Here is a 21509-nt window from a genome sequence, read left to right as displayed (position 1 = left end):
GTTAACAGGGAAGGCAAATGGAATGTTGGCCTTTTTTTCAAAAGGAATGGTGTATACAAATAGAGGAGTCTTGCTAAAACTATACAAAGCACTAGTTAGACCACACTAGAATACTGTGAACAGCTTTGGTTCCCTTATCTAAGGAAAGGTATACTGGCAATGGAGGAAGTCCAGAGAAGGTTCACTAGGTTGATCCTGGGTATGTAGGGATTTTCTTATGAGGAGAGGTTGAGTAGGTTGGGGGGTGTCAGGCTTAAAAGTATTTCTACCATTTCTTTAGCCTTTCCACAGATGTCATACCAAGGATGTAGCAGATGATTGGAAGAACCCCTTAGTTTATACATTCTCTGTCTTTTAACTGTATAAGTGTCCACTTTTTCTGTACTCCAATGCAGTGCCTTGGGATGTTTTACCATGTTAAAGGTGCTGTGTAAGCACTTAAATGGGGGTACAGGAGCAAAGATTTCTAGATAACTAGATACACAAATCAGATTAGTAAGGCAATAAAAATGGCATACAAAGCACTGGGAGTTACTTTTAAACTCAGCCATTGCAATTAAAGCAATGGGTGAATTGAACGTTTCTGTATTCTCCCTTAAGAAAAATTAACTTGGTTTTTATGTGTGTGTGGTCCGCAACCCATTTTGTCTATGTGTGGGTGGCCCTTGATAAGAAAAGGTTCCCCACCCCGTACTAGAGGGATATAATTAAAAAGCAGAGGTGCTATGTCTAACTTGCCTTAGACCTTGTTTAGACCACACATAGTACTGCGCATTGTTCTGGTCTTCACAGAATCACAGAGTCGTTACAGTGCAGAATGAGGCCATTCGCCCCATTGTGTCTGCACTGGCTCTCCTAATGAGCAATTCACTTTGTGCTATTCCCCTAACTTCTCCTGTAACCCTACTTAATCCTTTTCAGATAATAATTCAATTTCCTCTTGAATGACCCTGCCCCCACCACACTCTCAGGCAGCACAATCCAGATCCTAAGTACTCGCTGTGTGAAAAAGTTTCTCTTCATACCTCCATTGCTTATTTTGCCAATTGCCTTAAATCTGTGCCATCTTGTTCTCAATATTTCCACCAATGGGAACAGTTTATTCCCATCTACTCTGTCCAGACCCCTCATGATTTTGACTTGCCTCAATCAAATTTCCTCTCAACATTTTCTTCTCCAAGGAAAACAGTCCCAATGCCTCCAACAAAAACAGAAAATGCTGGAAAAACTCAGCAGGCCTAACAGCATCTATGGAGAGAAAGACAGAGTAAAACGTTTTGAGTCTGTATGACCCTTCTCTCCACAGACACTGTTAGACCTGCTGAGTTTTTCCAGCATTTTCTGTTTTTGTTTCAGATTTCCAGCATCCGCAGTATTTTGCTTTTACCCAACTCTTCCAATCTATTTGTGTAATTGGAAGTTCTTCATCCCTGCAAGCATTCTTATGGATCTTTGCTGCACTTGTTCTAATGCCGTCACATCTTTCCTAAAGCATGGTGCCCAGAACTGCATACAATACTCCAGTTGAGGCTGAACCTGTTTTATACAAGTTTAACATAATCTCTTTGCTCTTGCATTCTAAGCCCCTGGTAATAAAGCCTGCAGTCTTCATCAAATAAAAAGTTCTATACGTACTGGAGGATGCGCAAAAAATAGATTAACACTGATGATATTTCTCAGTTCTATCAGGAGAAACAGACAGGCTGGGGAGAGATCTCTAGAAAAAAGATAGCATGCTCCTTGTACCTGGACAGGTGCCCAGAACAGTAGGATGCAGGTACAACCAGCATGCACTCTGTTCGTTATAATAGAGTGACAGAGGCAGAAAATAAGATGACTCCTTAAACGAGTTACTTCCTTAATCCATTCAGAGAGTTACCGGTGGCTGGTTCAAAAATCCTTACCACACCTTCACAGCCTGGGAATGATAGTGAGAAGTCATGACAGCAGGAGAAAAAATTATTAATGTCAAATTAAAAACTAGCCATACTTCATAAAGCAATGCACTGCTATACTACATTAGATCAGGGATACAGTGTTGGTGCTCACCAGAGCACCACTCCAGCACCTCCTATTTAAAGGCTTCAATATTCTCTGCTGGATAGTAAACTCTCCTTTGCTGATTGGCTATCCGTTATACGCCCCACTTGATGTTTCTTTCCACTGATCTCAGTGGAATCCACTCCATTAATTGTCTTACTGGATTTTCAATCTGTAAGATTGGTGTTGATTTTAATCCACACTGCCTCCAATATTGAAGCGATTTGTTTCCAGGAGTAAAAGACGCAGGGGGATTTGGCTTGTTGATGGCAACAATCAGAACTGGAGGGAAATCCTCTCACAACCACATGGGGCTGCATGACTTGTGTCGCAGAGGCAGCCAGCATGGGGACCTTGTTGAGTGATTTCTATGTGCGGTATTATGTGAGGCACAAGGAAAAGCTTGGCCAAGGTTCCTGGAGTTTGAGTTCAGGCCAGGTGGTAATATTTGACAGGAATGTCTGGAGCTCATACTGTGGATGTGAATCCAGTGCCTGGGGAGGTTAAGAGGTGGCAGAGGCAAGGCTGGGCTGCTGCTGCTGAATGTCTTTGAGTCAATGTGTAGCAGCAGTAACCCTCCTGCACAGCCCTCTGACCATAAGACTATAAGACTTAGGAGCAGAAGTAGGCCATTCAGCCCATTGAGTCTGCTCCACCATTCAATGAGAGCATGGCATCTGATAATCCTCAATTCCACTTTCTTTCCTTTTCCCCATAACCCTTAATTCCTTTACTGATTAAAAATCTGTCTATCTCCACCTTGAACATACTTAATGACCCAATCTCTACAGCTCTCTGTGGTAAAGAATTCCACAGATTCACTACCCTCAGAGAAGAAATTCCTCCTCATTTCTGTCTTAAATGGGCAGGCCCTTACTCTGAGATTATGCCCTTTGGTCCTGGACTCTCCCACAAAGGAAAGCAACCTCTGAGCATCTATCCTGTCAAGCCCCAAGAATCTTATATGTTTCAATAAAGTCCCCTCTCATTCTTCTAAAACTGACTGTAAAAAAAAAATGACCTTACAACTCCATACACACAGCTCTCTCAAAAACAGGCATTTCAAGGTCTTTAAAGCTCAAGGGAACTAAAACAGCATCAATATCCCCAAACACCCTGCTGCATTTGCCTACTGAACATTAATTCCTTGGCTGTGATGGCCTGAGGCTGGGAAATGCAGTATAGTATTTGCATTCCCTGATAACAGCTTTACATGGAATTTACAGCACAGAAGCAGACCATTTGGACCATCTCATCTATGTTGGTGTTTATGTTCCACACAAGCCTCCTTCCATCCTTCTTGATCTCACTATCAGCGTAATCCTTAACCTCTTTCATTGTAATATGTTTCTCAAGTTCCTTGAAATGTATCTATACTAGAATCAGAGTGGTTACAGCACAGAAGAAGGCCATTCAGCACATTGTTTCCATGTCAGTTTGCTGCAACAACAACTCAGCTAGTCCTACTCCTCTATCATTTCCTGGTAACCGTGTAAAATCTTCTCTCTTCAGATAATTATCCAGTTCCCTTTTCAAAACAGCAATTGAATTTGTCTCCACCACATGCCCAGGCAGTGCATTCCAGATCCAAACCACTTGGTGCATGAAGAAATGTTTCCTCATGTTGTCTCTGGTTCTTTTGTTAATCACCTTAGGATTCTCGAACTCCTGCTGATGGGAACAGTTTCTCCCCATTTACTTTATTCAGACCCCCTCGTGATTTTGGACACGTCTAACAAATCTCCTCTTCTCCAAGGAGAAAGCCCCAACTTCACCAACCTATTCACATAACTGAAGTCTCTCATCCTCGGAACCATTCTTGTAAATCTTTTCTGCACCATTTCTAAAACCTTCACGTCCTTCTTGTTGAGGCTGAATCAGTGTTTTATGAAGGTTCATAACTCACTTGCACTCTGTGCCCCTATTTATAAAACCCAGGATTCAGTATAATTTATTAACTGCTTTCTCAGAGATAAAAACAAAAAACTGCAGATGCTGGAAATCCAAAACAAAAACAGAATTACCCGGAAAAACTCAGCCGGTCTGGTAGCATCGGCAGAGAAGAAAAGAGTTGACGTTTCGAGTCCTCATGACCCTTCAACAGTTCTGTTGAAGGGTCATGAGGACTCGAAACGTCAACTGCTTTCTCAACCTGTCCTGCCACCTTCAATGATTTATGCACATATTCACCCAGGTTCCTCTGCTACTGCATTTCCTTTAGAATTGCACCCTTTATTTTATGTCACCTCTCCTCATTCTCCTGAGCAAAATGCATCACCTCACACTTCTCTATATTAAATTTCATCAGCCACGCGTCTGCCCATTCCACCAGTCTGTCTCTATCCTCTCGAAGTCTGCCTCCTCCTCACAGTTCACAATACTTCCAAGACTTGCACCATCTTCAAAATTTGAAATTGTGCCCTGTACACCCAGGTCTAGGTTATTAACATAAATCAAGAAAAGCAGTTTTCCCTCTCTATATAATTCCCCAATCAGAAGTAAGTAAAGTTTTCTGTAATTCATGTTTTTAATAGGCTTGAACTAAATAATTAAACTGTTGCATAATGAAATTCTAGCTATGCTAAAGACTAATGATTCAAAATATCACATGGTTTGAAACAGAATGCCTACCAGCACTAATATTTTTCACTTAAAAACAGTTTTACTGACATTTGGGGATTCAAATGATTAATACACAAGATAACAATATATTCGTGGATTTAGAAATGATATGGCCAACACATTTTCTGAGAGTTCCTGCGTCTCAAAATTTGGCACTAAACCCCTGCCTAAATCGAGTTACTCTGTGTTAAACCGGGCCAGCAGCAATTGTGTTCGATGGGTTAGCCATTTTAACCGCGTTAGACGCCAAAATGCACATTGATGCGAACTCGGTTATAGCGAGTATCTTACGAAAATGTAAACGGACGGGTCTCACTCGGGTTAGAGAGGGACCGCTCCTCTCTCCTGGAAGACAGAAACACAGCCTGAATAATGTGACATATTAGAAGTGTTGTCTCCTCCAGGACCACATAACGCCTCCAGATCTTTAACAATGTTTCGCAAGACTTGATTCACGGGAGCGGCCGCGATGAATTATAAACAGGATCAGACTTCGGCTTTATTATATTTGGGAAAAATTCCCATGAAGCCCAAATGTTTATTCTAAACTGCAAGCGCTACACTAAGCCTTGAAACTTGCTATTAATCCCTATGTTTACAGATCAAAGAGCCGACTCCCGGCTCCAAGCAGTTGAAACTCGAAGGAGCTCACTCAAGATTATTAAACAAAATTCAGGATGAATTAAAACTGCCAATGCTAAAAAAAATCAGACTTTCCTGCAATTAGCGAGGATTGGAAATTATTCAGTAACAAGTTTAAAACAGCTCCCGCTAGAGAAAAAATATAATGAAACTCAAATGTATAAATTAATTTGCTCCAGAGTAACTCAATGCTGACGAATCAAAAATCAAACCATTGATGTAAAATAAACCAGCTTTTATATTTAAATTAATTTTATTCGGCTCAACCTTGATGATAACAGCCTAAACTCTAGTATGTACTTACATGGCAAAATACAATATGATAAGAAGTTGGATAATTCTGTAGATAACTCCTAAAGTTCGGTTTTTAACCACCACAACTTTGGGAGTCTCATAATCCCAAAATTCTGCCCAGTACAGAGCACACGTCTCCCTGTAGCCCATGTTTGTAAATCCCTCCGAAATGCCGATTTAATCCTGTTGGGCTCTGGCGACATGTACCTTCCTCAGCCTGTAGGATTTAACTATCGGCGCTCTGCCTTTCCCTCATTCGTTTGGCGGATTAGCTGAGTACTGACTTTAAACAACTTTCGCTCCCTTCTCCTCCTACCTCCTCCCCACGAGGGTCACGGATGAAACAGCGACACCTTCGGGGTTCCAGCTATTTGCGTATCGAAATGCCGTTTCGGTCGCAATAAAAAGGAAATTGAGGCTGTGTTTTGCTTTCCCCAAAGATCCCGAAGTCTCCCTAACTTGAAATCTGCATGTTTTTAAAGTAATTCTAGGATCTTGTCTTGTTTTGGGCGTTGAGCATGCTTTGTGCAAAGCACTCTCTGACATTGGCCATTTGCTAGTTTGAACTTGTCTTCCCTTCTTCCTCCGGCAATTTAGTTTCAAGTGATTAGCTGAATCTATTTTAATCACACCATTTACATTGAATACCTCCACGAGATCAGTTGCGTGAAATTACATGTAATTAATTGCGTGGAATTTACAGCACAGAACAAGTCATTCACCTCAACTAACCCAAAGTCCACACTCTAACCACTCTCTGGACGAAGACGTTTCTGCTGAATCCTTTATTGGATTTGTCAGTGATTATCTTATATTTGTGGTCCCTGGTTTTGGAAGCCGCCATAAGTGGAAACATCTCCACTTCTACCCTATATCAATCACTTTCATAATTAGCTCTGTCACTGGCCTTCCTTCAAAGACAAAGAGAGAGGAGTTATTCTGGTCTCTGCTCATGACTTTGTTCCCTGCTGCTGGAGATCAGCATTGTGACTCTTTTCTGAACAGGCTCCAGGTCCTAACTGTCTTTGTGTCTCAGTGACCAAAACTGGATTGACCAGACCTCTATGGGCCGAGTATGACATCCTCTAAAATGTACCCTAATGTTTTGTATGTAAGTCTTGCTTTGTTAATTTCTGTCAGTGGTTGGATATGTTCAGCATTGAATCCACTAGGATCCCAAGATCTCTTCTCAGGATCAGTTGCAGCCATTGCACCGAATCACAGTGCAGAAGAGGCCCTTCGGCCCATCAAGTCTGCTCCGAAATGTGAGAAACACCTGACCTACCTACCTAATCTTATTTACCAGCACTTGGTCCATAGCCTTGAATGTTATGATGTGCCAAGTGCTCATCCAGATACTTTTTAAAGGATGTGAGGCAAACCATCTCCACCACCCTCCCAGGCAGTGCATTCCAGATCGTCACCACCCTCTGGGTAAAAATGTTTTTCCTGACATCCCCCCTAAACCTCTAGCCCCTCACCTTGAACTTATGCCCCCTTGTGACTGACCCTTCAACTAAGGGGAACAGCTGCTCCCTATCCACCCTGCCCATGCTGCTCATAATCTTGTACACCTCGATTAGGTTGCCCCTCAGTCTTCTCTGCTCCAACGAAAACAACCCAAGTCTATTCAAGTTTGGTATCATCTTGAATTTGGTCATTTTATGCATTGAGTTTCTGAATTCAGGTCACTAAGGTAAATTGTAAGCATAGGAAGGCCCAATTCTGATTCCTAAACCCCACGCACTCATCATTTCTTTTCACTCTAATGTGACATTTCTAAGAAGTATTGCAGATTTCCACCATTCAGCCACTTTCTTATGTCTATATGTGAGTTTTACCCAGTTGCTTTGAGCTTAACTGATGACTTTTCATCTGGACCTAGGGGTGTGCAGGTCACAATTTCAAAATTTGCATATGGCACAGAACTTGGAAATATTATGAACTGTGAGGAGGATAGTGGGAAACTTCAAAATAACATAGACAGGCTGGTGGGATAGGTGGACGTGTGGCAGATTAATTTTAATGCAGAGAAGTGTGAAGTGATTCATTCTGGTAGGAAGAATGAGGAGAGGCAATACAAAACAAAGGCTACTACTCTAAAGGGGGTGCAGGAGCAGCGAGACCTGGGCGATGTATGTGCACAAATTGTTGAAGGTGGCTGGACAGGTTGAGAAAGCAGTTAATAAAAGCATATGGGATCCTGAGCATAATAAATAGGGGCATAGTGTACAAAAGCAAAAAAGTTATAATAAACCTTTATAAAACATTGGTTCAGCCTTAACTGGAGTATTTTGTCCAGTTCTGGTCATCATACTTTAGGAAGGATGTGAAGGCACTGGAGATGGTACAGAAAAGATTCATAAGAATGGTTCCAGGGATGAGAAACTTCAATGATGGATAGATTGAAGAAGCTGAGGGAGCTCTTCTTGAAGAAAGAAGAGTAAGAGGAAATCTTGATAGAGGTGTTCAAAATCATGAGGGGGCTGGGCAGATAAGGTAGGGAGAAAATGTTTCCGTTGACAAAGGAGACTGATTTAAGGTGATTGGCAAAAGCAGCAATGGTGATATAAGGACTTTTTTATGCTGTGAGTGGTTAGGATCTGGAATGCATTGCCTGAGAGTCTGATGGAGGCAGATTCAATATTGAGGCCTTCAAAAGAGAATTGGGCAATTATCTAAAGAGAAAACATTAGCTCAGCTTTGGGGAAAAGGCAGGGGATTGGGACTAGGGAGTTGTTCATACTGAGATAAGATATGATGGGCTGAATGGTTTCTTTCTGGGCTGTAACCATTCTATGATTCTATGATAACTTTGTCAAATGACTTTTAGAGCCAAGATTACACCAGTAGATTTATAACAGTCCACTTAGTGGAAAAAAGTCAAGGTGCTCAATGTTATGACCGATGCAGTTGGTGGAGTTATTTTAAAAATCCCAGAGGGAAACTTTAAACAACTGTCATAACCTATAATTTTAAGTGTTATGTTTGAGATGCGACTCTAACCTAAGGAATCAGACCACTAGTTCTCGAGGTTTTACATTAAACTAAATGAAACATTTTATTAATTTACACAGGCTAAATTATATGTACAAATGGCTTCAAATTGCTACTATCATAACTTTTAACAAATTCCCAAACTAATCTCCATTAAGGCAACAGCAATCCGTGGACTGAACCAAACACCAGGCAAAGTATTTTCACCTTACGAATTCAAAATTAGGTTCTTTCACTGTGGAGCCAGTTGGAGGCTTACAGCTGCCTTTTGATCTTACATTGCCTCAGCCTGCACACCCGAAAACTGCTGAAGTTATACCTACCATACTGACTGAATTCAAATTCTCATTGTTTCACCGATCTCTTTGAACTTTAACTTTTAACAATCAAACCCCATTCATTGTACCAATTTTATTAGTAATATAGACAAATTGTTTGGTATCTGTTAGAAAGGAGTCAAGTTTTCACCTCACTTCTTGAATGCTCTATTCAAAAATATGCTAATGCATGCTAGCTCTCATACATATCAGAACGAGTACATATCAAAGCACCCAGACTAGCTGGCTTTAATCCAATTAAGACATACCCACAGACTAAATCTCTATTTTAAAAGAAAAATATTTTCCAAAATATTATATACATTAATAGCTTTATGACACTCAGTCAAATAGGATCCTTGCCTTCTGGAAGTATTTTAGTTGTGGTTTCCTGAATTATCATAGGGGTCTGAAGAAAAAACATTGAGCTTATAGGATTCACTGAACCGACAGGGAGAACTGAATTCTGAGGCGGTAACTCACTTCCTGACTCCTCAAAGCCTGGCAACCATCTACAAGGTACAAATCAGGAGTGTGATTGAATACTTTCCACTTGCCTAGATGAGTGTGGCTCCAATAATACTCAAGAACGCTTGACAAAATCCAGGACAAAACAGTACACTTGATCAGCACCCCATCCACCAACTTAAGCATTCACTCCCTCCACCATCAATGCACAGTACTATGTACAAGATGCATTGCAACAACTCACCAAGGCTCCTTCAACAGCACATCCCAAACCAGTGACCCCTATCCCCAAAAGGACAAAGGCAGCTGATGCATGGGAACACCACCACCTGTAAGTTCCCCTTCAAGCCACACACCATCTGACTTGGAACTATATCACCATTCCTTCACTGAGGCTGTGTCAAATTCCTGGAACTCCCTTCCTAACAGCACTGTGGGTGTACGTACACCACATGGACTGCAGCAGTTCAAGAAGGCAGCTCACCACCATCTTCTCAAGGGCAATTAGGAATAGGCAACAACTGTTGGCATTGCCACCAATGCCCAGATCCTATGAAGGAATAAAAAAAAGTGTGGCAAAAGTATGCTAAAATGTGACAGATGTAATTATCAATAATTGAGGTGATACATTTTGATTTAATAAAAAACAGAAATTAAACTCTGACAGAAAGTAGGCCTCATGCTGTGGAACAGCAGAGGAATTTGGAGGTTTAGGTTCACAGACCATTAAAACAGCACCTCCACTGATAAGGTCATTAAAAGAAACTAATGGAATTTAAGATTTACATCACAGAAGCTACAGAATATAACAGCTAAAGGTTAACAAAACCTTAATAAGACATCAGTTGTGTACATAATTGGGCTGCAAATGCTTGGATGGGTATTTAGGCTTTAAGAAAGGGTTTTATATAGATTTACTAGAAAGCTCAATTTAAGCTTAAGGAACAACATTTCATCTTTTGATGAGGTACTCCACAGTCTTCTGGATTCAACATTCAGTTCAACAATTTCAGAGTGTAATCTCTGCCCTCATTTTGTTTTCCTTTCCTCTGCAGGTTTCAGTTTCAGTTTTCCTTTTCTTTGTCCCATTACTGCTCCCTTTGGCCTTGCACCACCAACTCTTTTATCACTCAGTCTCTCCTTTCTTCTGCTTTTTCACGGATCTTCCCTTTTGTACTTTTCCATCCCTCTTTTCACTTGCTTAAAACCTTTTACATTTCTAACTTTTCCCAGATCTGACAAAAGGTCATTGACCTGAAAGTTTCACTCTGTTTCACTCCCTACCGATGCTGCTTGGCCTACTGAGGATTTTCCTCATTTTCTGTTTTTATTTCACTAGGATGCTGCCTGGTATGAGAAAACACAAATACAGGGCCGAATTTTCTGGTCCCACCAGTGGTGGGCATCGTAACGGGCTGGACAGGAAAATTTGGAGAGCGCCAAAAATCAATTTCCTGACTGGTGTGAAAATGGATTGCAATTTTCCCCTCCTCAGTTTCATGGCGGGTCTGGTTGCCCGTGGCACCATGTTGGGAAAAGCATTTGCATGCATTTGCATCTCATGAATGCTCATTAAAAACCCAGCTCAATGGCCAAATTAAATGGCCACGCCTGTGGGTAGTTAGACCAACCTGAATCACAACCGGATATAACTGAAGTGACCTGGCAAACTACACTTCACTCATGACTTTGAGTTTTGTGCACACAATGTTTGCCCACCTTTCACTGCACTGCTCTCGCGGCTGCTCCTACTCTGTGCCAAGGCTGCTCAGGCAAGACCAGTGGAAAGGCAAGGGTGGGGTGTAGTCTGGAAAGTACATGATTGACTGGGATGTGATGGTGGGACAAGATAGAGGCAAAGGAAGGAGCTGGAAGGTACACGCTTGACTGGTGGGGGGGATGGTGTTGATTGGAGCCCGGGGAGGAGGGGTGAACAGAGACACATGACTGGGAGGAGGGGGTGTCTGATTGGAGCGCAGGAGGGAAGGGGTGGACACAGACACTTGGGCTCGGGTGGAGTGGAAAGGAAGGGGGGGCATAAGGCAGAAGAAGTGCTGGGGCTGTGTGACTATCAGTCGGGGAAGGTTATTCTGGGGTTGCGGTAAAACCAGAGGTAAAGTGTGCGCCAAGGCCAAGATTCGCTCCTCCAGAGCCGTTCTCCAGTTCCCTGTCAGCCGTATCAGCCGGCTGCTGCGCAAGGGTCACTATGCCAAGCATGTTGGGGCCGGAGCCCCCATCTACCCGGCCCCTGTCCTCGAGTACCTGACGGTCGAGATCCTCGAGCTGGCTGGAAATGTGGCCCGAGACAACAAGAAGATTCCCATCATCCCCTGCCACCTGGAGCTCACTATCTGCAATGTCAAGGAGCTCAACAAGCTGCTGGGAGGGGTCACCATACCCCAGGGTGGGGGCTTGCCCAACATCAAGGCTGTGCTGCTGCCTAAGAAAGCCAGCCGCCCCAGCAAGGTTTATGCCTGAAGGGGCAAGATCAGAAAAAGATCATATAGCCAGGGCCAGAAAGCAGGGACAGTCCTGGCACTGTGCGCACCATGTAATCGGGGTCAGAAACCTGGGACTGTCCTGGGACTGCGTGCACCATGTAATCGGGGCCAGAAAGCAGGGACAGTCCTGGGACTGCGTGCACCATGTAATCGGGGCCAGAAAGCAGGGACAGTCCTGGGACTGTGTGCATCATGTGATCGGGGCCAGAAAGCAGGGACAGTCCTGGGACTGTGTGCACCATGTAATCGGGGTCAGAAAGTAGGGACAGTCCTGGGACTTTGCGTACCATGTAATTGGGGCCAGAAACCTGGGACCGTCCTGGGACTGCATGCACCATGTAATCGGGGCCAGAAAGCAGGGACAGTCCTGGGACTTTGCGCACCATGTATTCGGGGCTAGAAAGCAGGGACAGTCCTGGGACTGTGTGCATCATGTAATCGGGGCCAGAAAGCAGGGACAGTCCTGGGACTGTGTGCACCATGTAATCGGGGCCAGAAAGCAGGGACAGTCCTGGGGCTGTGCGCACAGTGTAATCGGGGCCAGAAAGCATGGACAGTCCTGGGGCTGTGCGCACCGTGCTACACGGCTGGGATATCCACAGGAATCACAATGGGCTCCAGGGTGAGAGGGGGAGAAAGATGAGTGATCGGAGGCAGGGAAACTTGCACATGAAGCTCTTCCAGGAGGGCAGGAGGGACTTGGATGGTCACAGGGTGGGGAGCAGTTGGAAGCTTATCTCATGATAGAAGTGGATCAGCACCATTTCAACAGTTCAAAAATAACCTTGGAAAAAGAATTGCCAGGGGAAGAGCCTGAGGGCCATGGGAGGAGTTGACTACTGCATTTTTGGGCCGATTGAAGGGACACCCTAATAATTTGCGCTTCAGGACATGGAGAGCAAGGCTCAGCTGAGACATGTTAGGAAGACTCAAATGCCAATTGAAGGATTTGGACACATTAACTCATGGTGTGCATCCTTGCGAGAATCCATTAGGGCTTGGAGCCAATTGTAGATTGGATATGAATGACCCTTTGTCCCTCTCTTAGGAATGTGCAAAGGTCCCAAGGACCCAAATGTAAAGGGGCCACGGCTAAAGTACGTATGAAAAATGCTCCAAAGACCTCTATATATCACAGCTGAGAGGACCAGGCTTTATACAGCTAAACGATTACAGTCATTACATTAGTGCAAAGCTGGGCTCTGGTCTACTCCAAAGGAGGCAGCCTTACAGCACCCTGAATGAGGCTTATTGTGCTTGGCTGTACTCATCGACATCCAACCACCTTTGTCAAAGCGCTGTCATGCCTGGGGTTGGGGAGTGGGGTTCAGCTTCCAATGACACTTAAGGCTGTGTGACGTCTGCGAGGGAGAATCTGCGGATGGAATGCCTGGAATAAGAGAAGCCCAAGGGCTTCACAGTGACTCCCTAGCCTGGCAATGGAAGGTGATCATTGCTGAGTAATATTCAATAATGTCTCTGTTCACTTTTCCCGCAGAGACTAGGAGGAGTGCAGAATGGAGGCAGCAGGAGAGGCTGCCTTTTTCAGTGCTTTCATGGAACTGAGTAGAAGAAAGGCCCGTCACCATCAGGCAGGGCAAAGGGAAGAGCCTTGCCCTGGGGAAGGAGGCCACAGAGTGCTAAGAAGACAGGTACAAAACGGTTCATCCTTCAACATGCTCGTTGATTGAGCAGACCATTGGCATGTTGAAGATGTGTTTCAGATGTCTGGACGGGTCAGGCAGCACTCTCTAGTACTGTCCCCAGAGGGTGTCTACATCATTGTGGTTTTCTGCACTCTACACAACCTGGCGCTCCAAAGCAGGGATGAGTTGCCACATGGGGAGATAAGGGAGTTGCACGTCTCCTCCAGTGAGGAGGACATTAAGAAGGATGAGCTTAATGAGGGCAAGGATGTTGAGGCCCCACAGGAAAAGGCCATAGCACAGGCCAGACACAGCAGATGTGCCCATGAGATCCTAGTAGCCACAAGGTTCCAGGACAATGAAGATGTTCTGGAGCTTCACTCGTGATCCTATTTGAGGCCTCACATTTTGATTCCAGCAGTTTCAGATATGCACAAGAATATCTGGCACACTGATGGCATTCTCACAATCCGCTAACCTTCTCAATTTCACCTGTGCCCTCCATGCAGGTTAGATGTTAATACCTTCTTTGCTGTCCTCAACATCTCAATGAAGGACAAATATCTCAGAGTGACTAGTCACAAATTGCATGACCATGGCCTCATCCTTGGCAGGCTAGGCTGCCTATGGAGCAAGTGGCCATTCTGTAATAGGATAAGAACTCCACCAGCACTCACTGTGAAGCACACACAGCACATACTGCAGACTTTTCAAGCATCACATCAACGTTCCACTGCCTATGGCAGTCTTCAATAGGCAGGAGCAGCACTGCAAACCTCAGTGCACTGATGGCAATATGCATGCAGCGTTGCAAGGTGCCTCAAGGAGGACAATCATCAGTCACTGGTTCTCGCCTGAAGGTCTGAAGACTGATCTAAATCCAGACTGCACCATCTGTCCACAGGCCATCCCTCATGGAAGAACAATGTTTTGGTCTCATTCTTATACTGAGTCCCCAGCATGAGTTTGTTCGTTAGGACATAGTAATCTGTCATTCACAGCCATGGATGCAAGCCTGCGAGCCAGGTCGTTTGTGTGCACAGAGCGAGCTTCAGCAGCATTGTCTGATTATTGACAAATGCTCATGACCCAGTCTTCGTTTGGAGCTTCCCAAGTTCACAGCTAGCATTGCCTTTGCACCTGTGGCCCAGAAAATGTCAACACAATATTCAAGCATTACATAGTAACTTCATTGATAGTAAAGAGCACACATCAGGTGTGCTGGAGCTCCGCTCTGATCCTATTTGAGGCCTCCACATTTTCATTCCAGGCCGCCACGAGTGCCAAAGATCCACGACTATTACTTGAAACCTAACCCACACCCAAGCCTGACAGACATCACATGGATGCCATTGAAAGATGCACTGAATTAAATTGACTCAAATGTAGGTAACCATTGAAACCTATAACATCCACAGAAAACAGACTTCAGTGCAGCAGCATCAGGAGAATAAACAAATCTGCAAAATTTATATTCTTGAGGCCACATAATATGATCCTTTGAGTGTAAGAGGCTTTGCTCATGTCTCTGCAGTGGACGGAAAGGCTAGTCACTACGCTGATTTGTGTGAAACACCATAGACCTGAGGCACACAATGGGAGATAAGTGAGGAAGGGGGGGCATTTGTTACATTTGGATGACCTCGAAACATTACATCACTAGATGAGAATTTTCAGATAAGCAAAATATATTTACAGGTGTGCAAAGTATTTACAGTGAGTGCCACCTTGGTGCTCTCAATATTTCTTAATTTTTCTTGCCCTACTGCTACATCTAGGTATAACCCCAACATCTGCAACAGAGGTGGAGGCAGCCAGTTGATTGTCTGTGGTTACCTTGACGGATCTCTTTTGGAGGGCTAAGGCCTGGAGGACTGCTTTGGGTCTCCTGCTGGGGGCAGCTGCACTCTCCTCAGCCTGAACAGCTGGAGTTGCTGGGGTCACAGGCATACGAACATACAAACAAGGAGCAGGAGCAGGCCATTTGGCACCTTGAGCCTGCTCCACCTGTTAATAAGATCATGGCTGATCTGATAGTAACCTCAAATCTGCATCCCGCCTACTCCCGCTAACGTCACCACCCCCCGCCCCCCACCCTCCTTGCTTACCATGAATCTATCCACCTCTACCTTAAAAATATTCAAAGACTTAGCTTCCACCACCTTTTCAGGAAGACAGTTCCAAAGGCTCACGACCCTCTGAGTGAATAAAGTTTGCCTTATCTCTGTTTTAAATGGGTGATCCCTTATTTTTAAACAGTGACCCCTAGTTCTAGATTCTCCCACAAAAGGAAACATCCTCTCCACATCCACCCTGTCAAGTCCCCTCAGAATCTTATATGTTTCAATCAAGTTGCCTTTTCCTCTTCTAAACTCCAGTGGATACAAGCCTAGCCTGTCCAACCTTTCCTCATAAGACAACCTGCTCATTCCAGGTATTATTCTGGTAAACCTTCTCTGAACTCTGATCTTCTTTCAATGTGTTTACATCCTTCCTTAATTAAGGTGACCAATACTGTACACAGTACCACAAACGTGGTCTCACTAGTGCTCTGTATAACTGAAGCATAATCTCCCTACATTTGTATTTAATTCTCCTTGCAATAAATGGCTACATTCTATTAGCTTTTCTAATTACTTGCTGTACCTGCATACTAGCCTTTTGCAATTTATGCATTAAGACACCCAGATCCCTCTGCATCTCAGCTCTGCAGTCTCTCACCATTTAGGTAATATGCCTCTCTTTTATTCTTTCTGCCAAAATGGACAACTTCACATTTTCCCACATGACACTCCATTTGCCAGATTTTTGCCCATTCACTTAACCTATCTATATCTTTTTGTAGCCTCCTTTTGTCCTCTTCACAACTTGCTTTCCTTCTTATCTTTGTGTCATCAGCAAATCTGGCAACCTTCCCATTCACCCCTTCATCCAAGTCATTTAAATCAATTGTAAACAGTTGAGGTCCCAGCACTGATGCCTGTGGCGCACCGCTCGTTACAGCTTGCCAACCTGAAAGAGACCCATTTATGCCTACTCTCTGCTTCCTGTTAGCCAGCTGATCTTCTATTCATGCCAACCTTCTATCCATACCGTAGTAACCTTTTATGTGGCACTTTATCAAATGCCTTCTGGAAATCTTAGTACATCCTCAAACAACTCCAATAAGTTGATTAAACATGATTTTCCTTTCACAAAACCATGTTGACTCTACCTGATTACTTTTATTCATATCCAACATGTCCAAGTGCCCTGCTATAGCTTCTTTAACAATAGCTTCTAATTTTTTCCCTATGGCAGATGTTAAGCTAACTGGCATGTAGTTTCCCACTTTCTATCTCCCCTTTTTGAATAATGGATTTACATTTGCTATCCTCTAATCTAATGGAACTTTTTCATGAATCTAGGGAATTTTGGAAAATTAAAACCAATGCATCAGCTATCTAACTAGCTACTTCTTTTAAGACCTTAGGATAAAGTCCAGCAGGATTCGGGAACTTGTCAGACTGCAGCTCCAACAATTTACTCCGTATCACTTCTCTGGTGATTGTAATTTTCCTGAGTCCCTCCCATTTCCTGATTTATCGCTGCCTCAAGGATGTTACTTGTATCCTTTTTGGTGAAGACTGATACAAAATACCTGTTCAATTCATCTGCCATTTTCTTGTTTTCCATTATCGATTCTGCAGACTCACTTTCTATAGGATCAATGTTCACTTTGTTAACTCGTTTCTTTTTAAATATTGATAGAAACTCTTAGTATCTTTTCTATATTTCTGGATAGTTTTCTCCTGTATTCTAAGTTTTCCCTCCTTATTAATCTTTTAGTCATCCTTTTTCTGTTCCTTGTATTCAGTCCAATCTTCCACCTATCTTTGCACAATTGTATATTCTTTTCTTTAAGTTTGATATTATCTTTAACCTTTCTACTTAACCACAGATGGGGTGTCTGTCTTTGGACTCTTTCTTACTCATTGGAATGTGTCTATCTGTGTATTCTAAAATATCCCCTTAATTGTTTGCCACTGCATCTCTATTGACTTATCCCTTAACTTAGTTACAAATTCACTTTAGCCAGCTCTGTTTTCATGCCCTGATAATTGTCCTTATTTAAGTTTAAAAACATAGTCTCAGACCCACTCCTCTCTCCCTCAAGCTGAATGTAAAATTCAAGAATATTATGGTCGCTGCTACCTGGGGTACCTTCACTATGAGAACTTTAATTAATCCCATCTTGTTGCACAATACCAAGTCTAGTATAGCCTGCTCTCTGGTTGGCTCCAGAACATGCTGTTCTAAGAAACTATCCTGGAAACATTCTATGAACTCTTCATCTAGGCTCCCTTTGCCCATCTGACTTTTCCAATCCATATGTAGATTAAAATCTCCCATGATTATTGCCATGCCTTTCTGACAAGCTCCCTTTATGCACCATTCTACCATTAGAGGGCCTGTACACAATTCCCACAAGTGTCTTCCTGGAGCAGCTTGACAGCCCAGAAGAGTCCTAGGTGGATTGGCCTAGATGTCCGGCTGATGCTCCTCCTCAACAAGGGTGCCTGAAGACCCCTTCTGGAGATTGAGATATCCATCTGCCTCTCGTATAGACACGGATGTATCCCACTCGTGGCTATAGAGATAGTGCGCAGGCCTAAGTGTATATCCAGCAAAAACTGCTGGACCAAGGTCCCCATGGCGGAAGACCACCTTTCCAGTGGTGATCTCAAGGTGGCACCATGAAATCAGATAGAATGTGAATGGACTCCTCCATCTTCCATTCTAATCTTCTGACAGCTTCTGACAACCCTGCCTGCTGTATCTCTGCCTGTCTTTGGCACTTCAGCATCTCTCTGAGGGATGATTCCAGAGGCTCGTCTATGGTCTTGGACTCAGCAGAAGCCTGGCCTTCAGCAGTCCTCTGAGTATCAGTGTCCTTGGCTGTCATTGCCTGCACCTGCTGTGGACCTGAATCTGTGCTGTGCTCACCAAATGGTGACCCTGAGCCTGACCTAAAATTAGGTTCCACCAAGATATGTGTCTCTGCACTAATGGAGGCTGCAGAGAATGCAGTGATGGCTCTACATCTAGTTGGTCCTCAGGATCCTCATCCAAAGTGGTCTGGGGACTGGGGTTGATGGGCTGGCTAGCCTGTCCTCCCTCCTTTTCTTGCTGCTGGCTGTAATAGAGAGAAGAGATAGTTAGTGATTGGCTGGATGGTCAGCTACATTAAAGAGCACTCTCAGTTTCAGTGGGTGGGCAAAGGCTACTGGATGGACCACGTGAAGACTGTGAGCAGGACGGATGCCAAAGTAGATGATAAGCATGCCTGCCTTCTGTGTGCTGAGTGGACCTTTATAAGGGCTGGAGAGGCAACTTGTGCATGATGTGACAGGAGATGAAGGTGTAAAAGTGTATGGAATGTTCAGTGGTGACTGCACTGACAACCTCCTTCCAAGCCTTGGTTGTGAAGTTGGTGGACCTCCAGCTCCTATCACAGGGGATAATAAAGTATCTCCTGCTGGTCCTCAACTGCTTGGAGGGGTGCCACCAGTGCCTTGTTGCTAAACTAGGGCAGACAGCACTTGCCTCTTCTTGGGACCATTGCTTGCCACAACAAGTCCTGGGGCACAGAGAGTGAATATGTGCACGGGTGCCCTTTGGCACCAGGAAATAGGTGCCAATGAGGTAAGGGTGGGGTTGGTGAATCCCAGCAGGCCCTGCCATGAGATACGACGGCTGCTCATTCATGCATACATAATGAGGTGAAAAGCGGACATCTGGCGTGGCAACCCGGCACAGCGGCCTGCGGGAATTGTGCCAACTTCCCCCCCTTCCCCCACCCCACCGCAGTTAGTCTCTGGGGTGGAAATTCCCACCCACAAAGTCAGTGCTGTTTTCATTGGAACAATACAGATTAGGCATCGTCTGGAAGAAGTGTTTAAAATTATAAAAGGAAGGGATAGGATGAATAAGGCAAATTATTTCTAATTGTTGCGGTGCCTAGAATGAGGCTGTGTAGATGCCTGATTAAATGGAAGAGTCTTAAACAGGGGGCAATGTCTTTACACGGAGAATTGTGAAGCATTGAAATACATTTCCTGGATCAGTGGTTGAGCCAGAGAACATTCAAAACTAGACTGGAAATGTGGAGAAATGGTTTGAGAACAGGATAGAGAAATGCAATGAGGACTATCAGTTCAAGGGTAAATGATGACAAATACTCATTGGGTCGAATGGCTTTTTTCCATGTTGTAATTCCTATGTTTCTACTTGAGTGAAAAAGGCTGCATTTGGTGATACTGTTTTTGAGTAAACCTGTTTCCAGCATTTGGTGATGATGCAGCTGCAGGGGATGTAGTTCCTTATGAGAGCTGTAAAGAAACCCCGATCCCACTATTTATTAACATATTGTGTATACACTGTGGCACTGTAATTCAGTTATCCTTAATCATTGCTCAAATCTGGCATCTAGTTACTGCTTAATTGTCTCAAGATTTACTGTCCAACTGGGGCAGATTAAAAACACTGAGGTCTGCCACTGATAGATACGCCCAACCATCACCAGAAGTCAGTCCAAGTAACCAGTTTCACTTCTTGCTGGGTGATCCCCACCCGAGTATGTCGGGGGTTGGGACAGATGGATTTGATCCCAAGTTGGGTCCAGAGTGAGGGGTCCAATTTCAGGGGTGCGTGATAGAGTCATAGTCATAGGGGTCTACAGCACAGAAAAAGGCCCTTCTGCATAACGAGTCTGTGCTGGTCAAACAAGTACCTAACTATTCTAATCCCATTTTGCAGCACTAGGCCCATAGCCTTGTATGTTATGGCATCGCAAGTGCACATCCAAATACTTCTTAAATGTTATGAGGGTTTCTGCCTCTACCATCCTTTCAAGCAGTAAGTTCCAGATTCCCAACACCCTCTGGGTGGAAAAATTCTTCCTCACATCCCCTCTAAACCTTCTGCCCCTTACCTTAAATCTATGTCCCCTGGTTATTGATCCCGCCACCAAGGGGGAAAGTTCCTTCCTGTCTACCCTATCTATGCCACACATAATTTTATACACCTCAATCATGCCCCCCTCAATCTCCTCTGCTCCAGGGAAAATAACTCCAGTCTATCTAATCTCTCCTCACAACTAAAACTCTCCAGCCCAGGCAACATCCTGGTAAATCTCCTCTGCACTCTCTCTAGTGCAATCACATTCTTCCTATAATGCGGATTCCAGAACTGCACACAATACTCTAGCTGTGGCCTAACCAGCATCTTATACAGTTCCAGCATAACCTCCCTGCTCTTATATTCTGTGCCTCAGCTAATAAAGGCAGAATCCCAGATTCCTTCTTAATCACCTTATCTCCCTGTCCCGCTACCTTAAGAGACTGGTGGACATGCACACCAAGGTCCCTCTAATCCTTGGTACTCCCCAGGGTCCTACCATTCATCGTGTATTCCAGTGCCTTGTTTGTCCTGCTCAAGTGCATCACCTCACACTTATCTGGATTAAATTCCATTTGCCACTGATCAGCTCATCTGACCAGCCCGTCTATATACTCCTGTAATCTAAGACAATCCTCCTCACTATTTACCACCCTACAAATTTTTGTGTCATCCGTGAACTTACTGATCAACCCTCCTACATTCAAGTCTAAATTGTTTATATATACCACAAACAGCAAGGGACCCAACAGCGATCCCTGTGGAATCTCACTGGACATAGGCATCCAGTCACAAAAACACCCCTCGACCATCACCCTCTGCTTCCTGCCACTCACATCCCCTCTAAACCTTCTGCCCCTTACCTTAAATCTATGTCCCCTGGTTATTGATCCCGCCACCAAGGGGGAAAGTTCCTTCCTGTCTACCCTATCTATGCCACACATAATTTTATACACCTCAATCATGCCCCCCTCAATCTCCTCTGCTCCAGGGAAAATAACTCCAGTCTATCCAATCTCTCCTCACAACTAAAACTCTCCAGC

General features: G+C 44.1%; 2 protein-coding genes across 4 annotated transcripts in view; one reads left to right on the top strand and one right to left on the bottom strand.

Annotated features, from left to right (window-relative positions):
* Positions 1–6083, bottom strand: part of p2rx2 (purinergic receptor P2X, ligand-gated ion channel, 2) — an 83298-nt gene extending 77215 nt beyond the window's left edge. For all 3 annotated transcript variants that reach the window (XR_005944694.1, XM_041201985.1, XM_041201986.1), the window contains exon 1: positions 5609–6083. Coding sequence is in view for 2 of the 3 variants with exons in the window: in XM_041201985.1 (XP_041057919.1) it covers positions 5609–5748 (140 nt within the window). In the remaining variant the exon portion in view is untranslated. The remainder of the gene's footprint in view (positions 1–5608) is intronic.
* A 1911-nt stretch (positions 6084–7994) lies between these two features.
* Positions 7995–11858, top strand: LOC121286014 (histone H2A, sperm-like). Its single transcript, XM_041203036.1, has 2 exons — positions 7995–8041; positions 11492–11858. Exons 1-2 carry the CDS (start codon positions 7995–7997, stop codon positions 11856–11858), a joined length of 414 nt encoding a protein of 137 aa, XP_041058970.1.
* Positions 11859–21509: the final 9651 nt, after the last annotated feature.

Source organism: Carcharodon carcharias, chromosome 13 (assembly GCF_017639515.1).
Source record: "Carcharodon carcharias isolate sCarCar2 chromosome 13, sCarCar2.pri, whole genome shotgun sequence".
NCBI classification, from domain to species: Eukaryota; Metazoa; Chordata; class Chondrichthyes; order Lamniformes; family Lamnidae; genus Carcharodon; species Carcharodon carcharias.
The sequence above is the reverse complement of the archived record's forward strand: the minus strand, read 5'-3'. Positions and strand labels throughout refer to the sequence as shown.

What these genes read in the sequence shown, in the direction of transcription:
- LOC121286014 (XM_041203036.1), top strand. Translation starts at nt 7,995, where the DNA reads ATGGATAGATTGAAGAAGCTGAGGGAGCTCTTCTTGAAGAAAGAAGA. An exon ending in CTCTTCTTGAAGAAAGAAGA is followed by an intron (nt 8,042 to 11,491) that starts GTAAGAGGAAAT and finishes CGGTAAAACCAG; the next exon opens with AGGTAAAGTGTGCGCCAAGG.